A 14,441-nucleotide genomic window follows, 5' to 3' on the forward strand; every position below is an offset into this window, starting at 1 on the left:
CTGCCAGCACCAAAGTTCAGAATGCTGGTTTTAGTTCAGATTTCTTGCTGAATGTGTGCTTTAGAGCGCTGCTAGGAGGAAAAGCAAATCAAGTCAGCATCAGAAGGTGATTTACTGGTCTAAGCCAGTTTCTAGACGTGAGACAATTTTTACTGTTTTATTTTCAGTAGGGCAAAACTTGGAAGGCAGAAGGAACAAAGGATTCCACCTTAGCAGGCAAGGCTGCTGCAATCTAGAAAAAGAAAGGGCTAGAAGCAGGAAGAGGCTTTTGGTCACCTGTTGCAAAGAGGCATCCAAAGTCTTTCTATTTTCTTTTCTCTTTTGTAAAAAAAAAAAAAAAACAAAAACCCAACCCATACTGAAACAAGTACGTGAACTGCTCCAGTAGTGGGGTCTGTAATAGCGCTGACTCCTTTTCCACGCCCCTTTCTGGTGGCAGCCAGGAACCAGTAAGCCTTACTGCTTCTGCCTTGTTGACAGCATGTTTTTACCATCCAGTGATGCACACAAAAAATATTCAATGAGGAACAATGATACATTGTAAAACAAATCAGGTTCTGGCTGGTTGTCAGTTTTGCAGCTCCTTGCTTTCCCGTAATCCTCTGGAAAATCAAAAGCTGCTAGCGTGCTTCTTTACATTCTCTCGGTTTTCTTAGAGCAGAGCTAATAGATTCTGAAGTCATTGCTCCTGTCTTTTAAGTGAGGCTACCTGTGGGATTAGGGAAGAGTAGGAAGTGTCACACGTGACTTGGCAAGTGCTGGCGCCAAGGCAGTTTTCCTTCTGAATTCTATTGTCAAAGCAATGTTCATACTTGCTACTTACAATGTGAGAATGAAACTCAGAAAGTGTAAATAAAAAGAGCGTTAATGTTCATTTTCCTTTGAAGTACTAATTTAGAATTTTGTTGGGGGGATGTGTGTGAAATATTGATACCAAACTTTTCAGTTTTAAAAGGTGAAAGGCAGTCCATGTGCTTAAGTGCTGCTTTGAGCTTGTTTACCAAAATCATTCTGAGAGCTTATTTGTGGAGCTGAGCTCTGGCTACAATAGTCCTGGAATGTTACAGCCTTAAATGGCATTTAAATTTGAAACCTAGCAGCCTTAATATCCAATATCATTTGTCCACGGGCCATTGTCATGTAAGTGGAATGCTGCTCTAAAACATTAAGTATATTCCTTACTACAAAAATACTTGTTGTTGAATCAAGACATATTTTCACGAGAAGGTCGTGTGAGTGAAAATACATGGTGGTCTTCCCACAATCAGTTGTCCATGATATCAGTTACATGAGTTTGTAGGATAAAAATAATTCTCTGCATTAATCTCTCATCATAGATGTACATATGTGATGAGAACAGAAGGGCCAATGAGTATGACTTCAAGAAAGCACTTGATCTCCTGGAGTATATTGATGAGGTAGGAAAAGTTCTTTTGAAGGATTTCTAACCCAGAGACTTATGGTTTTATTTATAATTATTATTATTACCATCATTGTAAGTATTATTTAAGCTAAGATGGTGCATTTGTAGTGAGTTAACATATTAGCTTAGTGTACAGTAATTAAAAAGAACTCCTGATGTGTTTTTTCAGTTTGTTTTTAAGTCGCTGGAGAATTAATGCCAAATGTGGTTTAGATCATTTAAGAAAAATGACACTCCTCATCTTCGCTTCCCATTTATAGTCTAGAGTTTCTTCTTTAGAGCTTTGCTTCCCCAAGGATTTTCTCCAAATAGGACTAAGATCATCTGTTTGCAGTAGTTTAGTTCTTTTATCTTCCCTATTGGCAGTTCCTCTGAGTGTCATGAGATATGTGGGATAGTCACCAGCTTTTTCACATGTAAACAGCATCGAACCACAGATTTGCTATCTGCTTTCTCACTATCTCCTTGTATGATCTAGTATCTTGTCAGGAGTAATTTTCCACTAAGCATAAATAAATCAGCTTCTGAGGAGCATCAAACCTGAATTAACAACAGTCTTTGCTAAAAAGCTAGAGTTGCGTTATTTTAGTGGAAGCATTCCTTACCAAGTGAAAATGAGAGCTCTTCTCTGATTATCCCAATTCCCCCTAGTCTGGGTAGGGCTCCAAGTTAAAATCCTCTCTGTAGTAGCACTTCGTAAACACCATTGTGCCATTTTATTGGTCTTCAATAACTTTTGGGTTGATAATTATAAATATCTATAATTGGTTTTAAATTTTAAGTTGATTTTAAATTGGTTTGAATTGTATTTTTTTATTTTTCTTTTGAATAACGGTTCTTTATTGTTATTCACTAGTTGGGATTTTTTTGCTTTCTGTGTGAATATGTTTACTTGTCCTGTCTTTAGTATTATGTTATATTTCATGTATGGAGGACAGAGTATTACTACTTAGAGTAAGTAGCACATACTCTGAATTAGTTTTCTTTAGTTTCAAAAGAAAATTCAATGTTTTTTCTTTCTATTTCCTTCATTTTTACAAGATAAATAGTCCAAATGATAACATTTTGCAGTAAAATAAACTTGAGTGAACTCATTTGGTTCTCTCTTTTAAATTAGTTTTCCTCTTAAATCTTGTCAACACAATTCATGAACAGTGAGACAATGATATTGGGGGTTTTATCAAAATAAATGTCACTCTCAAAGCATGAGATTTCAAAATGATTTGCTCAGATATTTGAGTCTCTAACAACTTAGTGTAGAACCAGTCAGCACAAGTTAGAGATGGTGGTTTAGACTAGAGTCTAAAAGCTGTCTGTTCTCTAGTTTTCCCTGCTTTTCTTTTGCAAAAGTGTAGCTTAATGTCGAGACCCATCCTCTTGCTTTCAGTCTTCTAAACTGAAGTGGTTTCTGTTATCTCTTCTGAGGGGAATTTAAAGTAGGTGTGATGCTTTGGGCACTGAGGGCTGGAAAAAAAATACATGGTCTTTTTTTTGACATTATATTTTTAAATGGGCTTTGACACCAATTATCTCAAAAGTTTCTGTGCAACAAAGGGACTGCCCTTTCCGAGACAACTGTGTTTCTTTGAAGATACTTATTAATACAAGCATAAAACACACATCCTACTGTGGACACTAATGCATGTCAGGTAGCTTGGCCATGCTGAAAAAAGAGCCTTGACTTCAGTCACTGTTTAGCACATGTTAAAATAAAACTTGCCTAGAATACCATGTTTTACAAATTGGTATTTGTTCATGTGCTTTAAAATAGGCCCTTTGCCAAACTGAGGTAGTTAGTCTTTAGGAGTCCTGTGGTGGTGAAAGTCTGAGCCATGTTTTCAAATGGAAATAAACAGTCCTTGGTGTTTCAACAGTCCGATCATAAAATAGCATGTGTTAAAAACAGTGCTCAGCAATTGAAGAATCTAATGCATTGCTATAATCTGTGTGACAGATCAATGATTTCTTTAAGAAAATAATTAAAAATTTTAATTTACCTGTCTTTTCTCCGTATATGAATTGAAGGGAGAAGAAGTGGATGTAAATGACCTTAAACTTAAAATTCTCTGTAAGGCTCTCCAAAGAGATGGGTAAGTCCAATATGAACATAAATTACTGGGAGCATTTGTGACATAGCTGTTCCAGAATTGCATTTTGGTATACTGTTCTCTAGCTCACTGAAGAGATTGAATTTCATAGTATAAGGTTAGTAAAGCATTTGATCAGAATGTGGCTTTTATTTGTAAAGTGAAACCCCAGCAAAAAAAATCTGTACTCCTTTGTTCGCTTAGCTTCCTGGCAACCTACTGTGCATTCTTAGCACCTGAGGCAGAAATGTACCTGTGCAGCTTTCACTCTTGAACCCTTTGCTAAGGTAAAAGAAGTGACCGATGATGAAACTTTTTTTTCCTTTGAAGCATCTCAACTAGAAGCTAGTTAAGAGCAACACAGGCAGAGGTCACTCCTGCAAACTTTTATTTCACTTATTTTTGGCCATTGCACCACATTGATAAGCTCATGACTGATGTGAGTTAAAGCCGCGTTCTTGATTTTAAGAGATCGAAGGCATAAGTACTGCTTAAAAGAGCCGCTCCTAGGGGTGTTCAACACCAAATACAGGCTGAATCCAACTGGTCAGAAGAATTGCCTCATCATCAGTGCTGCTGTTTTCTCCGAAGTTAAACAACTCAAATGGTATTTCCTCCCTTTCCTTTCTAATTTTTGGAAGTTATCCAGCTTTTCTCTCATCCACGTTTCAGGAGGACCTAAGGAATAAAACATGAGGAGAGAACATGTTCCAACTGTACTGTGCCATTTGTGACTAAAATGGAAATAAGCAGCATTTGGATTCACACTTATACATAGGATAGATTCCAAAGAACAGTGGTCTGAAGAAAATCTATTATGTGACTAAGTCATTGTCACATATGACACAAATAATGTGCAGAAACAGGTTCATACTATTCCAAGTGTTTTCTTCCCTTTCTGTGATTTTCAAGACAGAAGAATCCAGAACTCTTACATGGCACCAGTCCAATAATTGGTTTATGACCTGTCCAGCCTGGGCTGAGAACAGAGATCTGAACATAATATTTAAAGCACTCATCACATATAGTGCTGACAAGACTTTTCCCACTCTGCTAGCTAACCAGATGCAATTTGAGATCGCTTTGCACTGAATAGCATTTAGAAAACTTAAATGTCCCAGTTGCATTTCCAGTCCAGCAAGGCTCTCAAGAGGCTTACAGAGAGGTTGATGGCTATTTCAAAAGAAGTAGTGTTAGCTTTCATTTGTGTGCAGAAGTAAACGTTTGACGTTACAGTACCTACTTTTAAGGATGGCATCTGTTTTCTGGCTTAATGGCTACAAATGGTGGTAAGGTTCTTGGGTGGAACGGAGAGCCTTGCTGAACATGCTTTTGATGTTCTGGTAGGGTCCTCACTGTCCTCTGTGCCTAGGAGGAGGAAATCCCCTGCCCCCTTCCCTCCCTCCTTCCCTCACATTTTTCCCAGTAGAATTGAAGATGAAATCCTAGATGTTTGGGAGTTTTAAGTGACATCCAGGGTCAACCTGTGGTTTCAGTGAAGCACAGAGGCTTTGTCAGTAACAGCTTCTGGGAGCCAGGTTGGGATCTGTTGGAAGAGTGTCCCGTGGGCCCGAGGAGGTTCATGTTGGTTTAGGGAGTGATAAAAGAACTGGTTTTGTCTGGCAGTTTCACATATGGAACAGGCAATTTCAGCAACTGAAAGGTTAGAACCACAGCAAAACAAGTTAGATTGGTGTTGACTTAAAACTGCTCCATAGAAGTTCTGCAAGAGCGAAAAATTATCATTTAAAATTATCTCTTAGAAAAACCTGTTTGGGATTTTTTTAGCAGAGATAAGACTTGCATTCAGGAGTCTCCGCCTTCAAGTTTAATCACAAATGAGACAAACTGTGTTTGGGGTGTGTGTGTGCTGGTACAGGCCTGCAGCTTAGATTCTACAATTTTTTTTTCCATCCTCCTTCCTTTCCCCCATTTGCTTTTTTGTTGCTGTAGGGTTTTTTCCACATGTTAGCAAACTGATGCTCGTGCTTTATTCTACAAAAACCAAATCTATACCTTCAGCATCTCAATCATAAAATGTGATTACTAAGAACAGGTAATTCTTATCTTTATGGGTTTTTTTATTTTATCAAAGAAAGAATGTTTTCTTTTACAGTTTAGAAGATGGGAAGCATTTCTATTGGCCTCCTAACTAGACTACACTATAGTAGTGCAATTTTATTGCAGTTTTACTCTAGGAATAAAGAGTAATCAAAACAAGATGGAAAAATCCTCTTTGAGCTATAGCCAAGCACACACCACTTCTGTGTGAACATGGATTAATCACCTTTGATACTTTATCAAATTCTCGCGCATTTTGTTCTTATTTGTTTTCATTTGGTTTCACCTGTGCAATTCTTTCCACAAATTATTTTTTAACTTGCAGATGGTCCAGTTCAGATGGTAAAGATGATCCAATTGAAGCATCTAAAGATAGTATATTTGTGAAAATACTCCAGAAACTATTGAAAGAAGGTAAAGTGTACTTAAATATAATTGAACTTCTAGAAATGGTCTGCTTGTTTTAAAAGCTGCTTAAGATGAACACTGATATGTAAGAAGTAGCCTTAAGAAATTCTGAGTAATACAGACTTCCATATGCATTCCACTAGATAATTACAGTCATATGGAGCTAATTGGATCTCTGTGACATGTTGAGGGGATAAGAGATGAGCAGATTTCTTGGTTACAATCTTAGTACCCTCAAATTATTTGCTTAGTAGGGCAGCCATCGGGTTTTTAGCAGTTTCTTACTACACTAAAGGATGCCTTCTGGAGTTAAATATGTGTCTTCGGTAAGATGCAGGATTAGTAACTAATTGAGTGCCACTCAAAAGAGCTTGACCTATATTAGCTTAAATATGTTTTTGCTTTTGGTTTCTCTCTCTGAAAGCAAAGAAATAATGATCCACTCCCCCTAGTTAAAGCTGACCATGGGGAGTTATGGCCATGGAAGTTACAGCTGGAGAGGAGGGAAGCCATTTGGAGTCAAAGTCCATTTTAAATCTTACTGCATGAGAACCTTTTCCAGAAGAGAGAAGGCTCCCGAACAGTTCTGATTTTGTGTGCTCAATCCTGCCACTGGCTTTCCTTTGTAAGATTTTCACACCCCAGGCTGAAATGTATTTATTATATGACTGATCTTTCTTTTCACTTTCTTTTCTTTATTTTTTATTTTGGTGAAATGTTATGTAAAGACTTGGACTTTAGGTTTCAGGATTTTAGGTTTAATCATGAATTCACTGAGAAGCTCTTAACTCAGTTTTACAGGCTCCTTAAGCTGTATTATATTTCTTGACATGTATAATAGATCTTCTCAATTCCAAAAGAGTAATTTAACTCTGAGGCAGGCACAGGTGTTCACCTAAAAATGATCTTAACTGCTAATGCAGGGTACTTTTATCAGTGTTGTAATAAAAGGTTTTGTGTTATAGGAGTTCAGCTAAGTGAGTATTTACCGGAGGTGAACGACATGCTGCAAGCAAATGAACTTGGCAACTTGAAATGTAATGCTTACTTCAGATTTGTGTTAAAGGCAAACTATGAACTCTATGTGCAGGGACAAGCCTGATTCTCACTGTTTTTTAAAACATTTTTTCTAACGAGCTGTTAAATTCCTATGTATTTTTTTATGTTCTGTTCATTTGTTTTGTTAAAACTTTGTAATAAAATCTATGTGAGTAATATACTTGGTCCTAAATTTATAGCCATTGATGCTTTAGTCAGGGGAGAGAGAGTTGTGTTTTCAGGCAAAAGAAGAATAAAGTTTTCATTTGCTGTGCCTTTCCTAAACTTGCTGTTTCGTTCTGTATCTTCATTAGTATGAGTCCTGCCTGAGACTCACAGATGTGCAGACACGTAGGGTGAAATGTGGGACCCACTGCAGAAGGTGGGGAAACTTTTGCTCTCGCTTCATTGGGGCTGGGATTTCGTACTGAAAACGTTAATGCTGGGTGACTGTAGCTTACCTCAGAAACAAATGTTTATTCTATCAGATTACTCTCTCCTTGTACAATGCATTCTGCTGCAGAAGCTAGGGAATCTCACTTTTGCATTAAAGATTACTGGCACAGAAAGGGTAGCTGGGTTGTCACTGGTCACTCAGCCCCTCTGGGACAGAAAAAGATAAAGCACAATTCTCATTCTAAGTCCTCTGGTCCAGTAAATACACCGTTCTTTCAGCTTTTATCTGCAAGATCAAACTTTTCAAAACATTTCAATATTTTATCTGTACAACTTTCACTTTAGCTCTATCCAGATTTCTAGAATATATGTAAAAATGAGATGGGCAGCTCACCGTGCAGTCATTCACCGCAACTGCTTGAGCCTTGGCTCAGAAGAAACCTAGAAAGCAGTGATGAAAGTGTGGGAGTCCAGCACGGTCTTCCTTACTCGGCGCCTTGTTCTCTACAAGTTGATGCTACTAATTTTCTGCCCCAGTTAGTTCTCTCTGATGTGGGAATAAAAATCCATTTGACTTTTCAATTTTAATCACTCAGACTGAAGTAACTTTTATTCAAAGATTAAAACCTGCTGCCATTCTGACGTGTTGCACCTTTCTTTTGCAAGCAGCTCGACAGCCAGAGAGTGAATGCAGAGCAACTTGCATGCCCTTATGTTTTACTTGTCTGGCTCGCTGCCTGCTGCAACAACTTGATCCAACAGCTGAGAAGGTCAGAAGTTAAACTGGTTGAAGAGAATCCAGTTTCTAGTTTTAAAAGCACAGCTCCCGTTCCCCGGCTCCCCCTCCTCCCTGTACTAATACAGTAAGCTGGGCTGAGAGTCTGAACTTGTTTGGAAGAATAGATTTATCTAGAGAGGTTCTAACTAATATGGGAAAGAAATGCACTAGCAGTCATCTTCTAAGATTGTTCTAAGAAGCGAACTCTGCTCTTTTGCAGCCTTGCATAGCTGAGAGAAAGAAGTACGGGTAGAACTCTCAGCTGCGGCTTCAAACGAGTGGGTCCTTGAAAGAAGAATTCCTTAGAAGAATTCCATATGCTCGCTTAAATGTCACTTTAAAGTTGCTTTCGCATTTACCATTTTGAGAGAAAGGGAATAATAGAGCAAATGGTTCTACCTGAACTTTTACTAGACTTAAATTTTGATTGAAGAGGAATCTCTTTAATTGACTGTCCACCATGAAACACTTTGGGTGTATCATCCCTTCCCAGACTGTTGACCCTCTCTGCTCTGGGGTGGCAGGGTAAGTGCAGGGAAGCTTGCTCCAGAAGCAGGTGTTTCTGTTCATCCTTAGCTATCCATCTGCTTCAAGGTGCCTGCCTCTTCTGCTGGGATGGGTTTATTCCAGCTGGTGTAGAAGCGTTCTCCAGGTTCTCAGGAAACAATCAGTCGTGTGGGCTCCGCAACTAATGTTTTATTCCACTGCTGGGCTGGGAGGCTTTGGCATTTGTACAGCAGCTTTCCATCCAACTATTGCCAGAACAGAAGGAGTTTACTTAAATAAAACCTCATTAAAATAACTTCCACGTCGAAACTGAAGTCTAATGTTCTTGTATGAGGAATGTTGAGCTGGTCACTATTCCGTTGGGAAGCTGGAAGAGGCTGGGATGTGGGGCTGTTCCTCCTCTCTGTCCTCTGGATCGTTATGTAATGAGCCATTCTGATGCTCAAATCCGGTCTCAGATTACTGTATGGGGAGGATGCCTTCATTTACCACCGCGTATCGAAGGTCATGCCAGAGCTTTAGGTTGTTTCCAGGCGTAACAAAAACAAATAAACTGGGAACAGGAAGATTGGGGTTTGGTTAAAATGGCTTAAGGAGTATGCACAGCTCCTTTTGAATAACTATGTGTTGTTTCTTAAGCAGTTGTTTCTCAGTAACAGAAAACACATATGGTATGAGGTGTCCACACTCCTATCCTCTGCTGTCACGAGAGTAGCAGGAAAGCTTCAGTTGTCATTCGTCGATTTCAGAATTTCTTTGTGCCCAGCTCTGTTCTGGGAACTAACTTCAAAATCGAGATTTCCTGGTTTCTACAGTAAAAAGTGTTGTACAAAGAGAGAGTAGAGTTACCTGATAGAATAGTCATTTGTTCCTTAAGTTAGCCACACAGGTTGCTTTGAGCAACCTGGTCTAGTGGAAGGTGTCCCTGCCCGTGGCAGGGGGTTGGAACTGGATGATCCAACCAACTAGATGATCTTTAAGGACCCTTCCAACCCAAACCATTCTATGATTCAAATGTTTTCTGACGTGGGATCAAAACGAAATTCATTCAGTGAGCTCAGTAAAATACCAGACCTACCTGTGGAAAATGATCTTTTGTGCAGAACTCTAAAAATGTAACATTAACATTGGCCATTTTGCTGTGAACTAGATTGGAGTAGAGAGAAAGCTAAAAGAAACAGAAGGGACAGAGTGGGTTTATGCTTGTGTCTGGTTTCATTGAAGGATTAAGAATGTTTATCCTTCAGCGACACTAGGCTTTCTGTTACTTGATTTCTGATTCAACACAACTGTCCGTATTTTGGAAGCCACAGCAGAGCATTACAGTTCTGTAAATAGATTTGATGGCTGTGATGCCTTTACGTTCTTTCAGGCTTCCGACTTTTGTACAGCCACTTGTTGATGACAGAACGAATGAAGAATAATATGAGACGCTGAAGAACAGTATGAGAGAATAGCGTGTTTTGTCCCCAGCATACTTTAATACAGTAACTTGACAGGAATTGAAAACCTATAGCAGAATGAAATAGCTGCCAGAGTTAAGGGGAACACTGCTGAACTGGAAGATGCAGAAAATAGAGCAGAAGAAAAGTTCTCTGCTTCTCTGTTGACCCATCTGCTCTGCCTTGCAGTGGCGGCAATCAGCTGCAGAAACTCCTTCACTTGCAGGAGACTCCTCACAGCATGAGCCCTTCTGGCTTACCATTTCTTCTTCCTTCTCTCCCTACTCCCTACATTTTAAAAGGATTTACTCTTGGCCAGTTGTGCCTTCAAAGAAGGTCTGGAAGGTTGATTTGCATCAACTCATTAGCAGGGCTGGAAATCTCCTTGCATTTCTGCCTTTTCTTTCCATCAGTAACTGGAATGCCTACATAAAATCTCCTAAGTGTCCCACATGGAAACTCTGCTTAAGCTGAAGGAGATGAACTGTTCCTCCTCACTTCCATAGTACCTTCATCTCATCAGAGATGACTTGCCTGTGAGACCGCGCTCCTTTTGGAGAGGGTGAGCCACAGCGATAGCTGGAGCATTCCCTTGCTGCCCGGCCGAGCTCAGTGGCCAGCAATGGACACTCGGTAATGGCACCAGCATTCACGGCTACGTCAGGGATCAGACGGTCACTGGGATGAATGCTTCACTGGGCTTCTCTTCAGGTGTTTGTCTAACAGATGTCACCCCAGGCGTTTATTTTCCATTTTAAAATCACAACAAAGAAACAACACAGTTTTCTTAACTCGGTGTGTAAAGCCGTGGCCGTCGCCACATGCCGCGGTGTTATGTACAAACCACAGCTCCCCCTTACCATGCTGCCGGCTCCCACAGCCCCTTCTTCCCCCTGGCGCCCACCTACACCCACAGGCGTGCGGGCCGCGCTGCCCTTTGCAGCCCCAAACTGCAGGGCCGCGGCACGGCCATGTAGCCGGAGGCCCCCCGCCTCCCCTGGCCCGCTCCGCCCTCACACCCCGCCGGGACCGGACCCGGGCCCGCTCCGGCCGCTTCACGGCAGGGCCGAGCCCCGGCGCTGTGCCCCGCGGGGCGGCGGCGGCGGCCCCACCTGCCCGTCCCTCAGCGGGCCCTGCGATGCCGGGGGATTATTTCAGCCGCGGCCGCGGGTGGCTGGGGGGGGGGGGCCGGCAGACGCGCCTTATACGGCCGGGCCCGGCTCACCTGGGCCGCGGCCAGAAGCGCCTTCTTTGGGCAACGCCGGGCCGGGGCCGCGCCGGGCCCGACGCCCAAATATGGCGACGGCCGGGGCCGCATTCCTGGGGGCCGACCGCCGCCGCGATAAAAGGGTCGGTGTCCGGCGGCGGCACACGAGCTACCCTGCGAGCAGCGGGAGGCCTCTCCGCCAGCCGTCCGACGCGCCCAGCCGCAGCCGACACAGGTAAGCTCGGGCCCCGCCGCCCCTCCCCGCGGCTGCCGGCCGGCCGTGAGGCTGAGCCCGCGCCCGCCGTGCTCCCGCAGACAACCGACACCATGTGCGACGAGGACGAGACCACCGCGCTCGTGTGCGACAACGGCTCCGGCCTGGTGAAGGCCGGCTTCGCCGGGGATGATGCCCCGAGGGCCGTGTTCCCCTCCATCGTGGGCCGTCCCCGCCACCAGGTACGCGCCGCCCGCCCCTGAGCCTGCCCCCACGCCCTGCCGCAGCCGGGGCTGTGGGTCCCCACTGTCTCCCGGCCTGCCGCATGGAGGGAGGATGCTGTGCCTGCTGGGGAGCCCCGTGCTGCTGCCCGTGGAGAGGCTGCTGAGCCCCCGCTTTCCTCCCTGCAGGGTGTCATGGTGGGTATGGGCCAGAAAGACTCCTACGTAGGAGATGAAGCCCAGAGCAAGAGAGGTATCCTCACCCTGAAGTACCCCATTGAGCATGGCATCATCACAAACTGGGATGATATGGAGAAGATCTGGCACCACACCTTCTACAATGAGCTGCGTGTAGCCCCTGAGGAGCACCCCACCCTGCTCACTGAGGCCCCCCTGAACCCCAAAGCCAACCGTGAAAAGATGACCCAAATCATGTTTGAGACCTTCAACGTCCCTGCCATGTACGTGGCCATCCAGGCTGTGCTGTCCCTGTATGCCTCTGGCCGTACCACTGGTGAGTGCAGGTGTCCCGCTAGCCCCAAGCAAGGATGTCTAGTCTAGTCTAGTCAGACTAGTCCTGGACAGCTGACAAGTGCTCTGCCCCCAGGGCAGGACCCTTCGTGAGCTGTGTCTCAGGTGGCTGCCTCTTGTTTCCCCAGGTATCGTGCTGGACTCCGGTGATGGTGTGACACACAATGTCCCCATCTATGAAGGGTATGCCCTGCCCCATGCCATCATGCGCTTGGACCTGGCTGGCCGGGACCTCACTGACTACCTGATGAAGATCCTGACTGAGCGTGGCTATTCCTTCGTCACCACAGGTAAGCACTATTCCCTGCCCCAGAACGTCCCCGCAGGCTTCTGTCCCGTGCACCTCTGGGGGTGCTGCAGCCTCTTGCCCCGTTGCAAGCCCCATGAGTGCTCCCTGTTGGGAGTTTGTGTGGTGGTGGGGGTTTGGAGTGCCAGCAGACCTATGGAGGAGGTGCAAGCGTTCCCTGTTTCTCCTTTGCAGCCACTAATGCCTTTGCTCTCCCCTGACAGCTGAACGTGAGATTGTCCGTGACATCAAGGAGAAGCTGTGCTATGTGGCGCTGGACTTTGAGAACGAGATGGCCACCGCTGCCTCTTCCTCCTCCCTCGAGAAGAGCTATGAGCTGCCTGACGGGCAGGTCATCACCATCGGCAATGAACGTTTCCGTTGCCCAGAGACTCTCTTCCAGCCTTCCTTCATTGGTGCGTGTGCCCCACTGCCTCTCCCCTCCCCTGCCAGCTCCCTCCTCTCTCCGAGTCCTCCATAGAGCTCTGGCTCTGTGCTTAACTTCTGCCTGCTTTTCCCCCCTTCCCTGCCCCTAGGTATGGAGTCTGCCGGTATCCATGAGACCACCTACAACAGCATCATGAAGTGCGACATCGACATCAGGAAGGACCTGTATGCCAACAATGTCATGTCTGGGGGTACCACCATGTACCCAGGTATTGCTGACCGCATGCAAAAGGAGATCACAGCCCTGGCCCCCAGCACAATGAAGATCAAGGTAAGGCTGGAGCATGAAGGACCCAGGTGCAGGAGCAGCCACCTTCTGCCCTCCCACAAACCCTGTGCCACGCAGTGGTTGCATGTTTACTGATCTCTGCTCTCTTGGCTCTTCCTAGATCATTGCCCCACCTGAGCGTAAGTACTCCGTCTGGATCGGTGGCTCTATCCTGGCCTCCCTGTCCACCTTCCAGCAGATGTGGATCACAAAGCAGGAATACGATGAGGCCGGCCCATCCATTGTCCACCGTAAATGCTTCTAAACATGTTTACATGATCACTTTGCCAACCACGCTCAGGATGACAACCTTCTTGGTTGCAGGCTGCCGAGGGCCTGCAACAGCCATGTAACTCTCTGTTTTGTAATGATTTCTGGTTACTGTTGCTGCAAAGCTCCACGTGACACAGTGTATGTAAAGTGTACATAAATTAATTTATTTTACCTCGTTTTGTTTGTTTTTAAAACCAATGCCCTGTGGAAGGAGACAAAAAACTTCAAGAAGCATTAAATCACCAGTCATTCTGTCACATCCCTAATGTGGTGGTCTGTCGTCATTTGCTTGGGTTCACCCATCGCCCGCTGATGTAGGGTGCTGTCTGACAGGAAAGGCAATGGGTGGTGGGGCTGGGCCTCCCCAGACACGAGTGAGACTGTGGACGGGACAGAGCCCCAGCCTGAGGGAACAGCTCTGGGTGACTTGCTTGGGTTGCAGCTGTCTGGGCAGTGCTGGCAGCAGCCTGGGGATGATGCTGTGTGTTGCATCATGCAAGATGAGAGCCCACTGCTGTGCAGTGTGCTCCTCCCAGGCTGGGGAGGAAAGGGTTACCCAGAGCCTTGGCTTGCAAAAGGTTGTATTTGGCTCAGCCTGCCAAAAAAGTAGCCCTGGTGCACTCCGAGGCGTGATGGACAAGGCAAGGCTGGGGCTGAGGGCAGGTGGGGGTGCAGGTTAAATAAAGACCTTTCCACTCCACTTATGGGAAACCTGCCTGCCACCGTGATGTCCCTGGGGGGCCGGGGGCAGCCATGGCCATTTCCTCACCCTGCCTGTCACGCTTGCCCTTGCCAATGCCCTGCACAGGGACAACTCCTTCCTCTGCCTTCCCCAAGCTGGATCCTTTGGCCAG

General features: G+C 44.7%; 2 protein-coding genes across 4 annotated transcripts in view; both read left to right on the forward strand.

The window, feature by feature from the left end:
- NUP133 (nucleoporin 133) overlaps positions 1-7,302 on the forward strand; it is a 34,393-nt gene extending 27,091 nt beyond the window's left edge. For all 3 annotated transcript variants that reach the window (XM_030499590.1, XM_030499591.2, XM_030499592.1), the window contains exons 23-26: positions 1,338-1,418; positions 3,449-3,513; positions 5,897-5,985; positions 6,945-7,302. In XM_030499590.1, the coding sequence (XP_030355450.1) occupies positions 1,338-1,418; positions 3,449-3,513; positions 5,897-5,985; positions 6,945-7,081 (372 nt within the window). In that variant the 3' untranslated portion in view covers positions 7,082-7,302. The remainder of the gene's footprint in view (positions 1-1,337; positions 1,419-3,448; positions 3,514-5,896; positions 5,986-6,944) is intronic.
- Positions 7,303-11,192: 3,890 nt separating this feature from the next.
- On the forward strand, positions 11,193-13,853 carry ACTA1 (actin alpha 1, skeletal muscle). The gene is made up of 7 exons (XM_030499749.1): positions 11,193-11,582; positions 11,663-11,803; positions 11,972-12,296; positions 12,442-12,603; positions 12,824-13,015; positions 13,136-13,317; positions 13,436-13,853. The coding sequence occupies exons 2-7, from the start codon at positions 11,675-11,677 to the stop codon at positions 13,577-13,579; spliced, it is 1,134 nt and encodes a 377-aa protein (XP_030355609.1). The 5' UTR covers positions 11,193-11,582; positions 11,663-11,674; the 3' UTR covers positions 13,580-13,853.
- The last annotated feature ends 588 nt before the right edge of the window (positions 13,854-14,441 follow it).

Source organism: Strigops habroptila, chromosome 10 (genome assembly GCF_004027225.2).
Source record: "Strigops habroptila isolate Jane chromosome 10, bStrHab1.2.pri, whole genome shotgun sequence".
In the NCBI taxonomy this organism is placed as follows: domain Eukaryota; kingdom Metazoa; phylum Chordata; class Aves; order Psittaciformes; family Psittacidae; genus Strigops; species Strigops habroptila.